The following is a 21218-nucleotide window of genomic DNA, read 5'->3' as shown; positions in this document are numbered from 1 at the left end:
AGCGACAAAGCTCACCTTTGCGCTCATTGCACGCCATGAGAAATAGGTCACGGTGCGGCCAGCGGCAGACTCAACCAATCGAATTCACTGCGCCTCACGCCTCGCCTTCTTGTGGTTATGACTAGACCAGAAATCATTTTATGGTGTTCTCTATTTTCAGTTTCTTTGTTCGTCTACTTTAATTCAGCATCTGCCCATCACTGGTGACGTTCTGCCGTGGGTGATGTACAGTACATGCCACGTTCACCAATATCTTTCACCGCTTGTGCCCAGCGACCACTTGCTGGTAGTGAGTCTTTCCTTTTGTGTGCCGCAGGTGTTCACGTACCTCCTCACCTTCGGGGTGGTGTTGACGTCTGGAGTCATCACGAAGGGGCTCGTCCTACTCATGACATCACAGCTCAGGAAAGCCAAGACACTCTCCTACTGCGGCAAGAGACGAAGCGGTTTGTTTTGTAAGTGTTGCATTCCTTCTGTCTGACGCCATTCTGCACCGATTTCAATTGTTATTATCATCATCATCATCCTCTTGTATATGTTCTCATTGTTCTACTTGTTTTTCCCCTGGTTATAGTTGTTGTTATACCTCCTTCTCCTCCTCCTCCTCCTCCTTCTCGTGCCTACGTAAGTATTTGACATCTCAAAACGAGGGTGATAAACTACAGACCCATCAGTCTCACATCTGCAGTATGTAAATTAATGGAAACTGTAATTTGCAATAATTTAGTGAACTTTCTAGAAGTAAATGATTTAATCAGTGACTCAGCATGGCTTTCGAAACAGACGTTCTTGTCTGACTAATCTGCTTGACTTTTTTAATGATTCATCATGTATTTAGATTTTCAAAAAACCTGTGACAAAGTTCTCCAGAACCGGCTACTAGATAAATGGAAGTCACATGGTACAAATGGAAAACTTCTCAAATGGCTGGAAGACTGGCTCCCTGAGAGATAGCAGCGCGTTGTTTTAGATAGTAAATTTTCAAACTGACGAGAAGTTCTAAGTGGTGTACCACAGGGATCTGTGTTCGGCCCTGTTCTTTTCTTTATTTACGTTGATGATATCGACGAGGGCCTCACTTGTAAAGTATCTTTAAGTTCGCTGATGATACTAAAATAATGAATAAATTAGTCACGACAGAGGACAAGAGACTATTACAATCTTATCGCGACTGCTTAGCCACTTGGTCAGACAAGTGGTAGATGAGCTTTAAAGTAGATAAATGTAAAGTGTTGCACATTGGTAATAGTAATGACAATACTGATTACTCAGTGAACGGTTCTGAGTTTCTCAAGGTTAATGAGGAAAAAGACTTGGACTATAATTATCTCAGACCTCAAGTCAAGTAAACACTGCTTGGAAATAGTTAAAACAGCAAACAAATTGGTTAGGACTATTGGAAGGTCTTTTAAATTAAAATCAACTTGAATACTGTGTCCAGTTCTGGTCACCTTATTACATAAAAAGATACAGACAAGCTGGAGAGAGTTCAAAGAAGAGTCACCAAGTTGATCCCACGCCTGCGGAACAAGCCTTATGAGGAGTGCTTGTTCAGTTTAGAGAAACGGCGAATGCGAGAAGACTTAATTGAACTGTTTAAAATGTTTTGGGGCTTTGACAACGTAAATAGATAGATAGATAGATAGATATTTATTGACCACAAATGTACATACATAGGTACTGTACAAAGCATATTATTTTCATGTCTATTGATCTTTAAAATTTCGTTTCATTATTAAAATAGTGTTTATAATTTGCAGTCCACAATTAGGTATTTCAGTAAAATTTTACATGAAAAGAAACCCAAAGCCGATAAACATCAAAATTAAAAACTATACTAGGTTATTATAACACATGTATCTTAAACATATCATGCAGGGAAAATATTAACTTTAAAAAAATCTCTAAAGTAAAGTAAACTCTAAACCAGAGGGACATTTCGTCGTTGTACAGTGGAACCATGCGTGCTTTGGGGTCCGAGGGGTCTCCAAGCGCACGGGTTCGAATCCTGTCCACGGTCCGAGTGTAGGTTGGGCTTCCTCACTCGGGGCAACGGTTTCCTAGCGGGTGGGCTTTGAGATAGGAGGTACCCCGAAAAGTATCCCCTTTAGCCCATAAATTCCCGTGAAAAGCCCACATGGTATAAAAAAAAAAAAGATAACCTTGCTAAAAATTATTCAATAAGACAATGGTTAATCATCACCTAGGTAGAAAAGAAATTTTAAAAGAAACTCCAAGCGAAACTCTAAAAGCAAAAAACACTAAAACATGGAGGCATAAACACACAATACATATATTTAAGCCTGGCTAAAATCCTCTGCAATAAAATAATGTTCTACGACCCACCTGACCAGACATAAAACATTTAGCAAGAAGGCAAATTAAGAACGGATGTGAGGTAGTATGCATGTAGTATGTGCAGGTAGCGCATATATATACAACATTTTGACAGATATCAATGGTATACAGACAGTAATGAGTGAATAATTTTTGCAGCAACTTGCGGTTCTTTTGTCATGAGTTCTTGCCATGGTACGAAGTGGTGTTCTCGCAGTAGCTGTGTGAGGGGGCAAGACTCCATCACGTGCAGTTCAATGATGAAATAGTCTGTATCTCTCCGTGCGGAGAGGTACAGACTATTTCATCATTGACAGTACCAACACCACTAGAAATAATGATTACAATATTATAGGTCAGCGTTTCAGATCAGAAGAGGCTAAATATTATTTCTTTAATAGAATTGTATATGTTTGGAACTCTTTCCCAGCACATGTTGTCTGTAGTAATACAATAGAAACTTTTAAAGGTTGGACAATCACCTCGCATCAATCCCTCAAATGACGTACTTTGCTCCTACATAAAATATCTTCTTAGTTACTGTACTAGATGGTAATATTTCTCTTTCAACCTTTCCTATCACATCTTTGACTTTCTCTCTCCCTGTAACCTTTTTGTTTAACTTTCCTTGAAGCCTATTGTCCTTCAGTCTCTAATTCCTAGAACCTGTAGTGGTAGAATAGGCACACAGACAGCCTCGTTAAGCCACGTAGGGCTGTTGCTGTCTGTTCTTTCCTTTGTATTCCTTTGTATGTCAGACTGACTCCAGCTCAGTTCTCTGAAGTTCTATCATTTAATGAACAAGATATTAAGAAGCAAGTCACCAGCTACAGGAAATTCATCTGTTCAAGGTGAAGGACAGTGAGTGAGTGTCAAAGTGAGGGAGAGTTGAGGAGTCAGGTCAGTGTGGTCAAAAAAAGGTGTGGACCTCTGGAGATGAAAGCACAAAAGCGGGAGTCCCAGGGGGCCATTTGTCATCAATGCTCTGACCAGAAAAATGGCCTGCCCGGCGATCTTGGAATCTGTGCGCGCGATGTGGGGTGGCAAGTGTTCCACAGTTTCGCATCTGGTGTGAACACTCCTATTGGAAATATATTGAGGTATTCTGGTGTGAAACGACCTTAAGCGTTTCCTGCGGCTTGTGTGCGAATTGGATCATCTGGTGGTAGGAGGATAGATGGATGTCCTGTAGTTGGTGTCTTGTTTCTTAATATCTTGTTCAATGAATGACAGAACTTCAGAGAACTGACATGGAGTCAGTCTGAAATACTGTCGAAATTTCTCCTCATCCATTTCTAGCTCTTGAATAAGATGATGATTTTCACCACAATCGAGTCGTTTCATATTTTCTTTCACAGAATCTTTTACCTCTTATTAATTAAGGCTAAAGATCACATTAAAAACTCCTCTTCTTCCACATCAAGGAACCATAGGGTACTGTCATCCATCGCTTTAGAAGCTAGGAACTGTCAACTCAGCTCGCCTACGCCGCAGCGTAGCATGTTGTGTTGTTGTCATTGATGGTAGTAGTGGCGGTGGTGATGGGAATGGAATGGATCGAGGTCACTCTTGGCATCTATTTCTATTTTACGTTATTGTCGTTCTCGATTTTGTCATTATTGTTGTAGCTGCTGCTGCTATTTTTTTTAATGATGCTGACAGTTGTGGTAGTTTTCGTAGTGTTTGTTAAGTTCAGGGTTAACAAGGCCATACAGATGCTGAGGGAGCAAAGTATAAGCGTTTCCTGCGACTACTGTGTGAATTGGATCATCTGGTGTTGGGAGGTGGTCTTGTTGTTATTGCCAAGACGTAGAGAAATTCAGAATATTCCCATTGGTTGCGTGCTTCTCGATTTAGTGTGTGTGTGTTGTGTGTTTGTGTAATTCACCTCGGTCGTCTGCTGGTCACCCAGCCAGTCTTCCCCATTACGGAGCGAGCTCAGAGCTCATAGACCGATCTTCGGGTAGGACTGAGACCACATCAACACACAACACACACCGGGAAAGCAAGGCCACAACCCCTCGAGTTACATCCCGTACCTATTTGCTGCTAGGTGAACAGGGGCCACATATTAAGAGGCTTGCCCATTTGCCTCGCCGCTTACCGGGACTCGAACCCGGCCCTCTCGATTGTGAGTCGAGCGTGCTAACCACTACACTACGCGGTGTGTGTGTGTGTGTGTGTGTGTGTGTGTGTGTGTGTGTGTGTGTGTACACCCTTCCTCCGCGGACCTTTCGCTCCTCCGCCGTGTGAGCAGAGAAGTGAAGGGTGGCGGCGGGGCGGCGGGCGGACCTTGCTGCACCACCTGTTAACCTTGACTCAACCCGGCCCACATCACACACAAGCACACACACACACACACACACACACACACACACACACACACACACACACACACACACACACACACACACACACACACACACACACACACACACACACACACACACACACACTGCATAGCACGTCAATGTACGCGAGAAGCAATAGCATTTTGCAAGTCGAGAGTGTGTAAGGTCACTGATCTGATTCATGTGAGCAGTAGTACTTACTATAGTTTATATGTCCACTTAACACACGCACGCACCTCCATCCCTTTGTGCTACAGGTGAAAGTGGGAGTAAGTTAAAAACTAAGGTCCTATGGGGATTCCCATGACAACAGCATCACTGAGCACAACAGGCTCTGGCGGGATTCAAGCTTTGTGGAGGTGGGTTCCGTCAGTCACATATTGTTGCCATGCCCTCCGAGGACCAGTGAGCTTTTGAGTGTTATGAACCAAACTGTAGCGTCGAGAAGGGTTCGCAGGGGAAGTCCAAGGTACCAACTATATGATGAATTCCTATTCGCATCAGCATTCTGAATCTCCACTTTGGTTGCAAATTTTGTATGAAAATATACTATTTTCCTCACATTGTCTTTGTATAATACTGGGGAGAAGGTTTAAAGGTCCCTCTTTTGAAGCTTAAGATCGAAATAGAATTTTCTAAATGATCAAGTGTGTGGTTGACCTTCGTTGTCATGAAGAGCAGGTGTGAGTAACGTCTTGGTTTGCCTCGCTTTGTCTTCCTTCCTCGCGGTGAACATTCCTTCCGCTATATCCTGGTGCTCTGATGACACCCTATACATACGTATGTTCACCCATTTAGAGCAGATCAGGTGCTGCCCAATTTTTCGGCAGCGCTATCCTTGGGCACCCAACTGACTGGAGAGCACCCCGAAACACCCAAGCAACTCACCTCGGGACTCATTGCACCTTACATATTGGCAGTGCGCGGCGAAGACATCGACAACATTGAGTGTTTACGTCACAGTAGTCCATAGATCTGTCTTAGACGTGTGGTATTTAAAAACAGGAAAAAAGAAATTAAGTAAATTTTACATGAATCTTGAAGTCCCACTGGATATGAATAAGAATACTTAGGATTGCTAGACATGTTCTGCGGGAAGTCGGACGCGATGAAGCAAGAGCCCACAATGGATCCGGTGCTGTTGAACAAGTGAAAGTGTGGGGTAGCGGGCGGCGGACCGCGTGTGGTGCTCTCCTCAGTCCTGCATGCAGTGACGATTTTCTGTGACCGCATCGCTGACACAAGTCTCCCTCCTGGGCCGCCAGTCCCTTGGCCTCGTATGCGCCTCTGTAGGTGATGTGATCTTATGGGTTATTTTATGTGTAAAGAAAATTGCTTTGTAATGAATATAATGCGTAGAAATACGTGTAGGTGAACATGTAAATGGTATGAATCATGACATACATTAACAAGATGTTGTCTCGTTGTCATGAGTTGCGTCGTTCATCACATTCAGGGTGGTCAGCCTTGAGAGTCTCCTGAGGTGTGGGAGCATTCTTCCTGCTTGCCTCACTCCTCCCTGCGAGGATTTTATTCGTCCCTTCATAGCACCGTCCACCCACATCTTGTTCCGTAACTCATTTCTGTTATTCTTTCACTAACTTCCGTACTCTTACTGTCACCTTCCCTCCAGATAGTGACTAATCTTCATGTTATTGGGGTTTTCCTTCACCTATTCTATCCAGCTTATTCCTGTTCCACTACCTCCCGGCACCACTTATGCTACTCCCGTTTATCAGTAACATATGTCACGCAAGGAACTCAGGTCGTCAAGCTACTGCCTTGAGTATTTATTAATCTATCTATCCCCTGTATACACTGCCTACGTGAATAGCAACACCGTGAATCACCTTCCTTCAAGCAACTCACCATTCCTGTCTTTCCCGTTTTCATTCCCTTGTCTCGGAATCCTTCAGTCTTTACTGGGTGATTTGTGTTATTTCTTTACATCCTGGAGGGAAGTCAAGTACTGCTGGAAACCCGTTCCTTTCGTACCCTTTCCACCCTCACTTTTTCTCCGTGCATCACCACAAGCCCTCTCACTTTGCTATAATCTTCCCTTTCTTTACACATGAGCCAGACATCCTCTCTTCCCTTTATTTTCAGGTCGTCTAGTTACGTATACCATGGTAGTCTCACCTTTCCTTTCTGACAAGCATTTCCCTCCAGCTCCTGATAACCCATTGCAAGTTTCATGTCTTCCTTCACTGCCTTCGCTCCTTCATTTTCCTACTCAGTCCCTTATTTACTGCTGCCCACACCTGCTCCCATTCTCTCTTGCCAACTTCCCCGCTCCTTACCTGCTAACCTATTGGAATGCAATACGTGACTTCATCTTCCCCCTTATCCCTCGTACTCACTTTTGTCCTTACACTCCCACATCCTTTCCTCCATTTCGCCTGTACCTCCTCTCTGCTGCAGCGACGCTCTCCCATCCCCTCCGCCTCCACCACTCACTGGGACCTGGGCGCGGAGTAACGGGACTGACAAGGTCGTCTGGTGTGGCCGGAACCCACCAGAAATTTACAGTGGCCGTCAGCGTCTCCCTCACCGAGGCGCCGCCTCACATCTCAAACTTTCCTTGCAGCCGTTACATCTTGCACGAATCTCTCTCAATCTCTCTCTCTCTCTCTCTCTCTCTCTCTCTCTCTCTCTCTCTCTCTTATATATATATATATATATATATATATATATATATATATATATATATATATATATATATATATATATATATATATATATATATCATGGACATTACTGAAAATGCATTTTTTTTCCGTAACTACGTCGACCACTAAGCGTGCTCCCTCCCTTCTTGCCTTCCTCTCTCCCTCCCGCCACCCAACGCAGCTGTTAATGTCCTTTTTAATTAATGTAGAGGTGTTTAGGCTGCTAGGGTAGGTGTCACTATTGGATGTGACACATCTTGCCTGCTTGGCCTGGCTGGTGTTTCACCTCAGAATAACAAGGAATTAGACAAACGGTACACAAGAAGGGGAGCACCGGCTACCATCTGCCTGGTGGTGATGCTGCTGGTCTGCTGCTGGTTTGCTTGGCCAAAAGTTCATCTTACCTGCATTTCAAAAGTGTGTCTGCTCGACGCTTATCAGAGTTCACAGTGAGTAAGTAAGCATTGAGTTGCCTCATTGTTGCTGGTGCAACAACAGCAGCACCAGCAGCACCATCACTAATGATCAGCAGGGAAGCCCGTTCCGTAGCTTTGCTTGGTTGTTATCCTTTATGTATCCCAGAAAAACATAATGGGAATTATTTGCATATAACTAGGCTGCGTCTTCAGGAAAGGCAGTTGTGGAGTGGAGCTTGTGATGAGTGACGCTGATGGGCAACACTCAAGTTTCCGCGGGCTGGGCTGCGTGGTCTTGAACTATCCTGATAGTGAGAGGCTGGCTGGCCTTACTTAAGAATCTCGTTGATCTTTACATCAGTGCTCTATTGCGTCCTCCACTCATGCTGCCTCCGTTACTTCTGTAGCTTGTTGGTTGCTGTGCCATCACTGCCGTCATTCTAAGCAGCAGCAGATAACTATGAAGTAACTGAACCTCTCGAACTAGTACTCGCTTCATTGTATAGTATAAAGTTAGAAATTTATATTTGATTATTATTTATTTACCTAGTTTATTATTTTAGTTTCGTAAACGCAGATACAACATGGATTCACATACATGCTGCCAGTTATCGTTCCCGCCTTTTTTCTTTGCATTTAAGTCACAGAAATAGATGATATATCCAAAATGTTTTGATTATATCGTGGATAAAAATAAATTAATAACATAACGAATATTATTGAGCACTGGTCTGTTTATATATAGAATATGAAATTCTACCAGATTAACATGAATATCATTGAGCCTTGTTTCTCCGAAGTAAAGAATTCTACAAATACTACGATAAAGGATCTTTGAACACTTCATGTACACCCTTGGCTCAAAATAAAGCTGCAACAAACTAGAGACGTTAAAAGATAAGTTCATGGGTCGGATTTTACAAGCCATTATTGAGGAGAATATCATGTGCTGCTGGCGAGGAAAGTCATTCTTCAAGGAGCTTGTCTGCCGTATATCCACATGCAGGTGACTTGCTTCCATCTCCGTGTCACCACCGGACACACTTCTCACGCGGTGGTGAGGCGAAATTCCTTGGCTGACATATTTACCCTCCACTCACTGTGTTGGCAGGAATGAAGTGAAGAGGACTTCGTGTCCTGCTTGCAAGAAAAATAATTTTCCTAGGAACATGTCTGCCGTACATCCACAGGTGACTTGCTTTCATCTCTGTGTCGCTACAGGACTTACCAGCGGTGAGGCGAAATTCATTGGCTGACAGATTTGCCCTCCACTCGCTGGGTTGGCAGAAGTCAAGGACTAGGTCTCTAAATTCGACGTTCCAGTAACCTTCAGCTACACGGGGAGCAACAATACCACTAAGAAATAACATGAAAACCCAGACAATCTCTGCGACAAGCGGTGCCTCATCAGGTAGTGGGAGTTTTGTGGCATGCATTTTGCATGCCACAAGTCGGCGTGACGCAAGAAGTGTAGTACATGGTGTTCCTTTCAAGAGAGAGAGAGAGAGAGAGAGAGAGAGAGAGAGAGAGAGAGAGAGAGAGAGGTTAGAAGAAAAGAGCCTCAGTTAAGTGTGTCACCCAGGCAGGAAATGTGCATCCGGTCCTCAGCCTCCCTCTTCTGCTAGAGTGATCTATACGTATAGGCCGATTGATGGCCTCAGGTGCAAAATGTCAGTCGGTTGGACAAGTCGTCTTCCGGTGACGAAGTCAAAGGAGAGGACTAAGACTTACTATGGCGTGACCTTCCACCACCACCGCCACCGCACACTAGGAAGGTCTCAGGGCCAGATGTTACCAGCAAATCTGATCTGTCCACTTTTTTCATCCCTTTGTAGTCTCCTTCCCAATAGCCGTCCCTTATTCCTGAAGGCTGTCCAGACACAACGCTGCTTTTCATTCTAATAGTGAAGCTCTCTCAAGGGTTCGTTAGAAGAAGCTTTTAATAAACTCCACTTGGAGACAAGGAAAAGTGAAAATTACTTGAAAGCGCTGACGCACCTCCGCCCTGCTCCTCCCCCCTCCAATCACTCCTTCCGCTGCTGGCTGCCTCGATAATGACTTAACTACTGTCATCTCGACGCCTCAGAACGTGATATTTGCCTCCACACTTTCCCCTTTTCCTCTCATCTCTTCGCCATTCTCCTCTCCGGCAATTACATTCTACCTCGTTTTCTTCTGGTGCCCTGTCTTGTCTTTATAGATCTCTTCGTCCTTGTTTTCTTTTGTTTTACTCCTTCGATATTTTAGTCTGTTTCAATAATACAGTTCTCCACTTCCGCACTATGAGGCCTTCTACCGTCACGGGTGTTACTTTTGTGCTTCCTTTGCTTGACTATTTCATTTTCCTTTGCTTTCTTCATATATGTTACATTACTGTTACGTGTTCTGCAATTTATTGTTATTTTTTCTTTTCCTCTCTCTCACGTTCTCCTCTGTCTTGCCTTCCCCCTTTTGCAGACACCCTGTAATTGGTCACAGCGGAGTGCCTGTGGGCGGGGAAGGACGCCGAGGATAAAGAACTCATTATTTCCTCATGTTACGCTGCCATCCTGCCTGGCTTTGTTTCTGGTCCTTGACAGCACTCTTACCATTCCAGACTGTAACTGGGGCCGTGATGCCTCACGCCTGATTGCTCCGCGTGTGTAAAGATGTAAAACTCTCTTCTCTGACTCCCATACATCAGTATCAGGAGCCGGTTCTTATGAGAACCTCAAATTCGCCTATCATTTATCAAAGTTGAATCTCCATAGTTTACTCGTACATTCAGCTTTGAGGAACAGTAATGCCTCCAGCAGCGGAAATACTTTCTTCTGGTGTTAAGGCCTGAGCGGAATAGATCTGGAGGCGCGGCGTTAAGACAAAAGATGTGAGGCTGAGGAGAATGGAAGCACCAGCGCGGAGACGATCGTAAATTGGTGTTTCTTAACACTTACATCCTCCCCTGTCCGTTCTCCCATAAGTACCATCCAACTATTGTTATGATGCAACATTATAGAATAAAAACAAAGCCAGAAAAGCCATTTTTTAATAGCTTCCTGCAGGACGCCAAGAAGCTCTCTTCTTGCTTGAAGGTGAGCGGGAATGACCCGAGTGTTACATAAGGGACACTAATGAGACATGAAAGCATTATAACGAACTCGAAGTTACTTTCGGGTCAGAAACGGATAGAGAGCGAAAAAAAAAAGTTGTCATTGATTGTTATGACTGACGCATGTAAGACTGCCGAAACTAATACTCCTACTTGTTATAGAAATTAAGAATATTTTTGTTTTGCCAGCTAGTGATTTTATTACGCTATAAGTAATGTAAAGAATACAACTTCCAAACTTTGATAGTATCTTTAGCTGAAGCATAACCATATAGTAAATGAAATATTTAAAAAAAAAAAAAAAGCGTCATAAATGAAGACTATGCGTTACCGTCAGTGGGATCGTTCCCCATTGAAGTGTGCAATGTTCTGTGTCACGTGCTTGTCTATACAACTTCCACACCAGCACATTAGCTCACTTTCTCTCCAATTACTCACTACAGGTAAACATTTCAGAGGTTAACGGAAGATAAAATAAAGTGAAAGAAACATTGTTTTCCTGACCCTTCGTAACCTTGAGAGCGTGTGGCGGCGGAATCTCAGTAGGAGTAGTACGTACAGTGTGTTTCCTGATGAAAGTATCAAGGAAACGCTGCCAACAATGACACGATACTTTTCTTCTGGTAAATTTTCAGGAAGCTTTAGCACTCGATACTTCCTAAAAAAAAAAACACGATGACAGTATTTTCATGAATGAAATGCTTATTGCTTTATTCAATTACAACTGATGTTCAAAGCATATTTTATAAGCAAATAAGGTCTCAAACTGAAATTACTCTCGCCCGATGCACCAGTCTCATTATCTTCGCTTAAGAATTCTATACACGAATATTAATGCAAGTAAAAGGGTGTCACTTTGGGTTGCCGAGTTCATACTCTGATCACGCGTCTTCCAGTGCTTCTTGTACCCCAAAATCCTTAGATGTACTGTTCCAATAAGTTTATATACATACTTATTTTCATAAACCCTAGAAAGTTAAGACTGTGTGAATCTAGTACCATAATGCACACATTTCGTCACCATCTCCTGGATTGATGAGCTCATTCTCTTCTCCCTTCCTCGTCCTTGATATTTTGATGAGTTCTGTTTCCGTTACGCTGCTCCGGAACTCTTGCCACATCTGGTGTTCGTCCCGACGCATGGCAGTGGCGTCTCTGTTCAAGACCGATGGTGGTATAATCTACGATGGGAATTTGCTTTCAGTTTATGATGGCATATAATTTTAAGATAACGTATGTTGCTTTTCAACACTTAGGAGCCCGAAGAGTTCAACAAGATCATAGTCCACAGTGCCATGCATTGCATTGTGTTTGTTATCTTAGATTAGAACATTGGGTGAAGAACGCTTTACCTCAAGCACGTTTGTCGTCTCCAGCCAATACTATCTCAATCACGTACAGTAATAAAGTGATCGTTATGCTTCCTTGTTAAGCAGGAAGCCATTGTATTGGGAAGCCTTGACATTCACTTTGCACGGTACCTGCAAGGTGTCTGATCCCTTTGTTGTACAGGGTCTACTCCTTGCACATGTCTGCTTCCTTTAGATACAACTTATCTGTTATTATTAATTATCTCGTTGTTCCTTCCTTTCTCTAGCTTTCGCCACTTGTCTTTGTGAACACCACATACATTATACAACCATTGTTGTTAGTTCAACGAAAGGAAGCTTTCTTTTTAGACTCTATACACATTTGAATGTCACAATAGACTTGGTACTTCCAGATGTGCTGATCTATGCAAATGAGAATAATGCCTCGCAATGATGGCAATAATGCGGTGCTTGGGTGGCTTTGTAATTTCAACTCAGTGTAAAGGCAGGTTTACACAAGGCAACTTGCGGCTGCTTACAGCTGCATCTGTGTAGCCGACAGCAAAATGCAGCCGAGAGACGGACGGATCTGATCGACTGCTTTCCTTTGCGATTTTTCAGAGTCAAATGAAAAAAAAAAAATGAATATAAAATTTAGAATAGAAGAAATATTGTTGGAAAGTGTTTTTGTAAAAAAAAAAAAAAAAAACACTGACTGTGCCTATCATTATATACAATAAATAGATTAAATATTCGAATTTGCTTATGAAGAAACGGAAAGTAGGCACGGAATTGGTTTGCTTACAATTTACATCGTCATTGAAGAAGCCATACCACATTATTTTTTCTCTTCCCAGAGAGAGAAAACTGCGAAATTAAAATTATATCGACCATCGGAAGGACTCCATCTTGATTGTTTATGTTTTGATGCAATGGCCAGCGACCCAGCGGTTAGTCTCCACCGTGTGAAAGCAATCGGGTGAAACCTGCCGGCTGCTCCGGCAATTGCCCCGTATAAGCCGCCTTAAGGAAAGCAAAAGCATAAACATATTAAGAAAATCGTTTGCTTGTTTGTTCGTTTGCATGTTAGATTTTTTTTTTTTTTTTTTTGTTTAATGAAGTTTTATTTTTATCATTATTTAGTTGTTGTTTTTATTTTATTACTTGTAATATTATCAGACGAAATTAACTGTAAAATTGTAATCTATTGACGTCACTTTTGACGAAGTAAGCGTGTCAAGACATTGTATGGAGCAAGGTAAAGAGAATACATTCGGTCTATTCTCTTTACCTTGGTCTAGCTAGAGTATCAGAGAACATGACCAGTGGGGAAAGCAGGCTCATGAAATGAAATGTTCCCTGAGTTCTTGTTGAAGAAAGTGAACGTCTCGCTGTGCGGCCACCTCGTCTGTGACCCCCTGACCGATGAAAGGGAAATGACGGCCTGGCGGCAGCCAGACACGCGACGCGAGTCCCGGTGAGACGGACATACCAATGCTGCCTGCAACGTCCGACTGTCGACCATTGCCGTCGCCCTCACTGTACTTCTTACCTTTTATTTCTATTTTATATTATTTTAATTTTGTACACACACACACACACACACACACACACACACACACGGCCCGGTAGCTCAGTGGTTTAGAGCGCTGGCTTCACAAGCCAGATGACCGGGGTTCGATTCCCCGGCCGGGTGGAGATATTTGGGTGTGTCTCCTTTCACGTGTAGCCCCTGTTCACCTAGCAGTGAGTAGGTACGGGATGTAAATCGAGGAGTTGTGACCTTGTTGTCCCGGTGTGTGGTGTGTGCCTGGTCTCAGACCTATCCCAAGATCGGAAATAATGAGCTCTGAGCTCGTTCCGTAGGGTAACGTCTGGCTGTCTCGTCAGAGACTGCAGCAGATCAAACAGTGAATTACACACACACACACACACACACACACACAAGTACCAAACAGCAGAGGAAATTTGTGAAATAATGAATGAGAGTTTCAACACTGTTTTCACTGAAGAAGAGGACATTGCATTGTTAAGGCTTGTAGGGAATCATAGAGCACAAATAAGAAATTGGAAAACTATTAAAAAATTTGGATGTCAGAAAAGCGATGGGACCGGATGGTGTGTCAGGCTGGGAACTAAAGGAATGTAAATATCACTTGTTAGAACCAATTTGGGAAGCGGTTACAAGCTCATTAAAGGAATAGAGAGTACCACTGAAATAGAAGAGAGCTAACATAATCCAAATATTTAAAGGAGGATAGTCAACTGAGCCATTAAATTACAGACCGGTGTCACTTACAAGTGTTCTAGAAAAGGTATGTGAAATTGTTATCAAAGAAAAATCGGTTAAATATCTGGAAGAAAAACAAGTTATATCGAACAGACAATTTGGGTTCCGGACAAGTGTGTCAAATTTACTAAGTTTCTACTCAAGAGTAGTAGAAGGCCTAGAGACCAGAGATGGATGGCTGGACATAAAAAGGCTTTTGATAAAGTTCCACATAGCAGACTACTTTGGAAGTTGGAGAACATAGGAGGACTGAGAGGAACAATATTAAATTGGATAAGAGATTACTTGAAGAACAGAGAGATGAGAACTGTGATCAGAGATACATACTCAGCCTGTAGTAAAGTAACAAGTGGAGTGCCACAAGGATCAGTATTAGCCCCAATATGTTCCAGATATATGTAAACGACATAGAGTATGGAGTGACCTGTTATATTGATTTATTTGCTGATGATGCAAAATTCTTAAGAGTAATTAAAACCCAAGAAAACTGTTTGCTGCTGCAAGAGGATATAGACAAAGTTTATGAGTGGGTAAGAAGTGGAAGTTAGAATTCAATACCAAAAAATGCCATGTAATGGAATTAGGAAAGAGTAAGAGAAGACCGGTATGGAACTATTTGATGGGAGAGGAACAAATAATGGAGACTAAAGAGGAAAGCGATCTGGGAGTGGTTATACAAGAAACTCTGAGCTCCGAAAAACACAAATGTAAAATATTTGGAAGAGCGTATAAAATGTTGATTAATATTAGGGTGGCATTTCAGTACTTAGACAAGGATATGATGAAAGAAATTACTACGAGTATGATAAGTCCGCAGTTGGAATATGCAGCAGTGGTGTGGTTGCCGAACTTGAAAAAGGATATAAGAAGATTAGAACGAATCCAAAAGATGGCTACAAAGATGGTGCCGGAAATAAAGGACCTAACATATGAAGAAAGCTGAAGGAAATGGGACTGCCAACCTTACAAGATAGAAGAGAAAGAGGAGACCTAATAGCAATGTATAAAATAGTTAATGGCATTGAAAAGATAGACAAGCAAGACCTGGTGCTGGTGACAGAAGCTGGAGGAACAAGAGGACATGCAAAGAAGATTAGGAAGAGGCAGTGTGTGAAGGATATTGGAAAATACAGTTTTCTACATAGAATGATGGAAAAGTGGAATGCATTGAATGATAAAGTTGTTGCAGCACGTAATATGTATAGCTTTAAAGAAGAATTATATTAGTGGAGATATGGAAACAGGACACTATGAATCCCGCTCGAATCCTGTACAATACAACTAGGTAAATACACACACACACACACACACACACACACACACACACATATATATATATATATATATATATATATATATATATATATATATATATATATATATATATATATATATATATATATTTTTTTTTTTTTTTTTTTAGTAAATTTGTTGCCTTCTCTGGCCCTCTTTTTACATGAATAAATAAATAAATAAATAAACAAATATATATATATATATATATATATATATATATATATATATATATATATATATATATATATATATTTGTTTATTTATTTATTTATTTATTCATGTAAGAAAGAGGGCCAGACAAGGGCAACAAATTTATTAAAAAAGACCCACTTGAATGCTGGTTCTCTAGAAGATAAGTTGAGAGTTAGCCAAAATTAGGGAGCAAATGTCTTTATATCTCCCTCTTAAAAGAAGTCAAGTCGTAGGAAGACGGAACTACAGAAGCAGATAAGGAGTTCCAGAGTTTACTAGAGAAAGGTATGAATGATTCAGAGTACTGGTTAACTTTTGCGTTAGAGAATTGGACAGAATAGGAATGAGAGGAAGGAGAAAGCCTTGTGCAGCGAGACCGCAGGAGGAGAGGAGGCATGCAGTTAGCAAGATCAGTAGAACAGTTAGCATGAAAATAGCGATAAAAAATAGAAACAGATGCAACATTTCGTCGGTGAGAAAGAGCCTGAAGACAGTCAGTCAAAGGAAGGGAGTTGATGAGACGAAAAGCCTTTTGATTCCACCCTATCTAATGAAACTGTGAGTGAAACCCCCTCACACATACAGGCCTTTGTACAGAGTTAGCGAAAAAAAAAAAAAAACTGGCGGAGACGAATCAGAGCTTCATAGAAGCTGTTTTAGCAAGAGTTGAAATGTGAAGTTTCTAGTTAAGACTATGAGTAAAGGAGAGACCGAGAATATTCAATGTGGAAGAGGGAAACATTTGAGTGTCAATGAAGAAGAGGGGATAGTTGTCGGGAAGGTTGTGTCGAGTTGACAGATGGAGGAATTGAGTTTTTGAGGCATTGAAAACTACTAGATTTTCTCTGCCCCAGTCGGAAATCTCACAATTGGAGAAATAAGACAAGATACAGAAATTAGATTGTGATCGGAAGAGCCCAACAGAGAAGATAAGCAGAAGGATTAGAGGTAAGGAAGAGATCAAGAATGTTGGGCGTGTCTCCAAGATGGTCAGGAATACGAGTAGGGTGTTCCACCATTTGCTCTAGGTCATGGAGAATAGCAAATTTGAAGGTTAGTTCACCAGGGTGGTCACTGAAATGAGAGGAAAGCGAAAGCTGGTGGTGAACATTGAAATCTCCAAGAATGGAGATCTCCGTGAATAGGTAGAGGCACAGAATGTGCTCCACTCTAGAAGTTAAATAGTCAAAGAATTTACTATAGTTAGAGGAGTTAGGGGAGAGATAGACAGCACAGATTAATTTAGTTAGAGAGTGACTATTCAGTCGAAGCCAGATGGTGGAAAACTCGGGAGATTCGAGAGATTGGGCACGAGAACAAGTTAAGTCGTTGTGCACATAGACGCAACATCCAGCTTTGGAACGAAAATGAGAATAGAGAAAGTAGGATGGAACAGAGAAGGGGCTAATGTCAGTATCCTCAGACAGCTGTATTTTGGTGAGGAAAAGAAGATGAGTTTTAGTAGAGGAGAGGTGGTGTTCCACAGATTCAAAATCAGATCTAAGAACGCGAATGGTACAAAAGTTAATATAGAAAAAGTTGAGGGAGGTGTCAAGGCATTTCTGGTCGTCATCAAGAGAGGAGTCTGACTTGGGGAGATTTCTGGTCCCCTCTCCAGAAGGGAACTCCGAGGTTGGATTTGGAGTCGCCATTTTTAAAATTTTGAGTTTTAAGTGAAAGGTGTGTGTGTGTGTGTGTGTGTGTGTGTGTGTGTGTGTGTGTGTGTGTGTGTGTGTGTGTGTGTGTGTGATAAGTGCATGTAGTTTTGTGTGAAGGAGAATTGTCTTTAGAGGGCAGGCTGTGACTGTCCCCTTGAGTTGTGAGACACAAAGGGAAACGTTCAGCGAGATCACAACTAATTGTAATGGAAAGTTCACAGCACTCCTTGAACTAGTGCTATTAGACCTCCCTGGGAGTATATCATCGTTTTGGTAAGTGTCTAATATATATATATATATATATATATATATATATATATATATATATATATATATATATATATATATATATATATATATATATATATATATATATATATATATATATATATATATATATATATATATATATATATATATATATATATATATATATATATATATATATATATATATATATATATATATATATATATATATATATATATATATATATATATATATATATATATATATATATATATATATATATATATATATATATATATATATATATATATATATATATATATATATATATATATATATATATATATATATATATATATATATATATATATATATATATATATATATATATATATATATATATATATATATATATATATATATATATATATATATATATATATATATATATATATATATATATATATATATATATATATATATATATATATATATATATATATATATATATATATATATATATATATATATATATATATATATATATATATATATATATATATAGTAGATACCTACCGAAACGATAATTTACTCTCAGTGAGATTTAATAGCACTAGTTCAAGGAGTGTTGTGAACTTTCCATTAAAGTAGTTGTATATATATATATATATATATATATATATATATATATATATATATATATATATATATATATATATATATATATATATATATATATATATATATATATATATATATATATATATATATATATATATATATATATATATATATATATATATATATATATATATATATATATATATATATATATATATATATATATATATATATATATATATATATATATATATATATATATATATATATATATATATATATATATATATATATATATATATATATATATATATATATACCGTTATTTAAACAGTAGAAGACTGGGAGTTGCTATAACAATCGACTTCTATAAGGATGGTCGCCAACTCGAAGTCATAACCACTCCAACAGCATTCCATAATCAGCAATTTTATGTAAAGGAGTGACATTCTTATCGTGTAGAGTACTACAAGAGTTAATGTAAGCAATACGCATGAAGGCGGTTATATCGTATGTGTGTTGCACATACTGTTGAAAATTCAATCAAGACAAATGTGAAAAAAATGGATATGTCATTGTCATCTCGTTTACGGTTGTCACGCTGGTAACAAAGTGCAATACTGTATTACTGAAAACAATGTCTTAAGGCCGTTGTGTAAGCGATACTGATTGATGTCTTTATTTCATGTTCCTAGCATTTCTGCTACAACTCTTCTTAGAGGCTTGGATGGGCAACATCTTATATTTGTGGAGATTCAATTGGACGGCCTCCCCTTCCAGTGGCGTGCAAGAAGAGATAGAATTATAGTCTGTCTACTATAAAGTGGCTCCTGGGTTCAAAACATATTGTAGCTTATTGATGGTATAATTGATTTTATGTAAGTAATATTTGCTATCTGTTGATCCACACACTTATCGCAAGGAGACAGTACGATTTTCTTCAAGATCTAACGATCACTCATTTCTTCGGGACACCATTCAGACTGAGACCCAGGAGCCACTTTAGAGTAGACAGACTCTGTATATAGTGACACCGTTTCAGAGACTTGTGCCCTTTTCCCCTTTTCACTGCTCCCAGGTACAGTTAATGTAGAGAGATAGAAATTATAGGAAGCATGCTATGGACTTTTCTCTGCCACTCGTCAATAACCTGATAAACAGCCAGCTTTTAGCAGTAGTTGAACTGGAGGCCGTCATCTCATCACATCCAAGAGCTGACCTCTAGACCGTCACTTTCCCCAAAGCCTTTGTGCTTCGGAGGTATTTGACCAGTCTCGATTAAACTGAGAAGCTTTCATCGTTTTTTTTTTTTTTTTCACTTCGCTCTGTCATGTGTTAGCCCCGACACTTCTCTATCTAACCCCTTGAGTGGTACCATGACGTGGTACCATTCATTCTGCTTATTATTTTGTGATTTTATGCAGCTTCATAAATTTATGTGGGGGATTAAAATAGTGAAGATTGTGGCCATTAATCTTCTGACCTCCATAGACCCTTCTTAATGTCAATAAAATGGTCTAATCGTGTACAAATCTCAAGGTAAAAAAGTATCCCAATATTGAAGAGGTTACTTATGGATGTTGTTGTTTGTTCACATTCTTTCATCTTGATATATCCGTCACCATAGACAGGAAGGCATGTCCCTGCATAAATCTATGAATGTGATGACACGTCCCACTGGCCCCTCATCGGTTTCTGTCTCTCACATCTTTGTCTCGCCAGCTGTGTCAAATCGTGCTCAGGGAGCTCATTGTCTCGACTTACAGGTGCAGATTGCGCCATCCTGCATTGTGTTGCGATCTAAGGAAGTAGGGAACCAAACTAAACAGTGGTTGGTTTGCATGAAGATATGGCGTGAAGAGGAGGCCCATGAGGAGGAGCAACAAGCGGGAATAATTGAGATGGATAAGCAGCTAACGGAAATCACTAGGGCAAGAAAGGGATGTGGGTGGTTGACAGGGAAGGCAACAGAGCGAAGAGAAGGTGAATGGTGGTAGTGAGGGAAGCAGGAAGAACAAGGTCGCTGGAGCCTTTCACTTCTCACGAAGGCTGTAACATTCCTCACCGTCCAAGGTTTGCTCGCCACCGCTGCGCTTTATATTGCAATGCACTGCTTGGTAAAGTGTTGATGTTAGATTTTTGTACCAGTAGTTTTACAGTCTGTATGTTTACATTGCCAACCCACCTATATAGTAAGTGGTGACTGACCTGGATGGATGAGGGTGTAGTGATTCCAGGCTGAAGTCAGGTTGCTGGGTGGTGTGACAGAGGAGGTCATCATGATGATACAGTCTCCCTGGCAGCAAATCGTAATGGAAGGAGAGGCTGGATAAGGGCAAAGTCTGTGAATCCAAAGTTCCCTGTGAAAGGCATGGTATACAGAGAATGGAGCCCGAAGCACAATTACGAGTGTATGTAAATACCCTCCAGATGAAGTCCAGATAACTTTCCTATCATCATTCGGTGACCACAATGACAATGTTAGAGAATGTTGGTGCTGTTGGTGTTTCTGGTAGCAGTGTTACCTTTGACTCAGCGTTTCCAGTTTTTTTTCTTTATTTTGTTGTAGGTCTCATGGTGAAATTTGCTAATCGACATAATTCTCGCCATCCTATACCTATTAAAAAGACACAGATAGTATGGCAGTATAGTCAACCCCTCGGCACTTGTCAGGTCGCTTTATACCTTTCATGACCTGTTCTCTGCCTGTGGGGTCACCAAGGACAGATATAGGGCAGTCC

The 21218-nt window shown here is 40.5% G+C and overlaps 1 protein-coding gene across 6 annotated transcripts in view; it reads left to right on the top strand.

The window, feature by feature from the left end:
- Nucleotides 1-21218, top strand: part of LOC123517153 (chitin synthase chs-2-like) — a 91919-nt gene that overhangs the window by 16229 nt on the left and 54472 nt on the right. For all 6 annotated transcript variants that reach the window (XM_045277114.1, XM_045277113.1, XM_045277115.1 and 3 more), the window contains exon 4: nt 317-455. In XM_045277114.1, the coding sequence (XP_045133049.1) occupies nt 317-455 (139 nt within the window). The remainder of the gene's footprint in view (nt 1-316; nt 456-21218) is intronic.

Source organism: Portunus trituberculatus, chromosome 41 (genome assembly GCF_017591435.1).
Source record: "Portunus trituberculatus isolate SZX2019 chromosome 41, ASM1759143v1, whole genome shotgun sequence".
Lineage (NCBI taxonomy): Eukaryota > Metazoa > Arthropoda > Malacostraca > Decapoda > Portunidae > Portunus > Portunus trituberculatus.
This window is presented reverse-complemented; position numbering and strand designations above follow the sequence as displayed.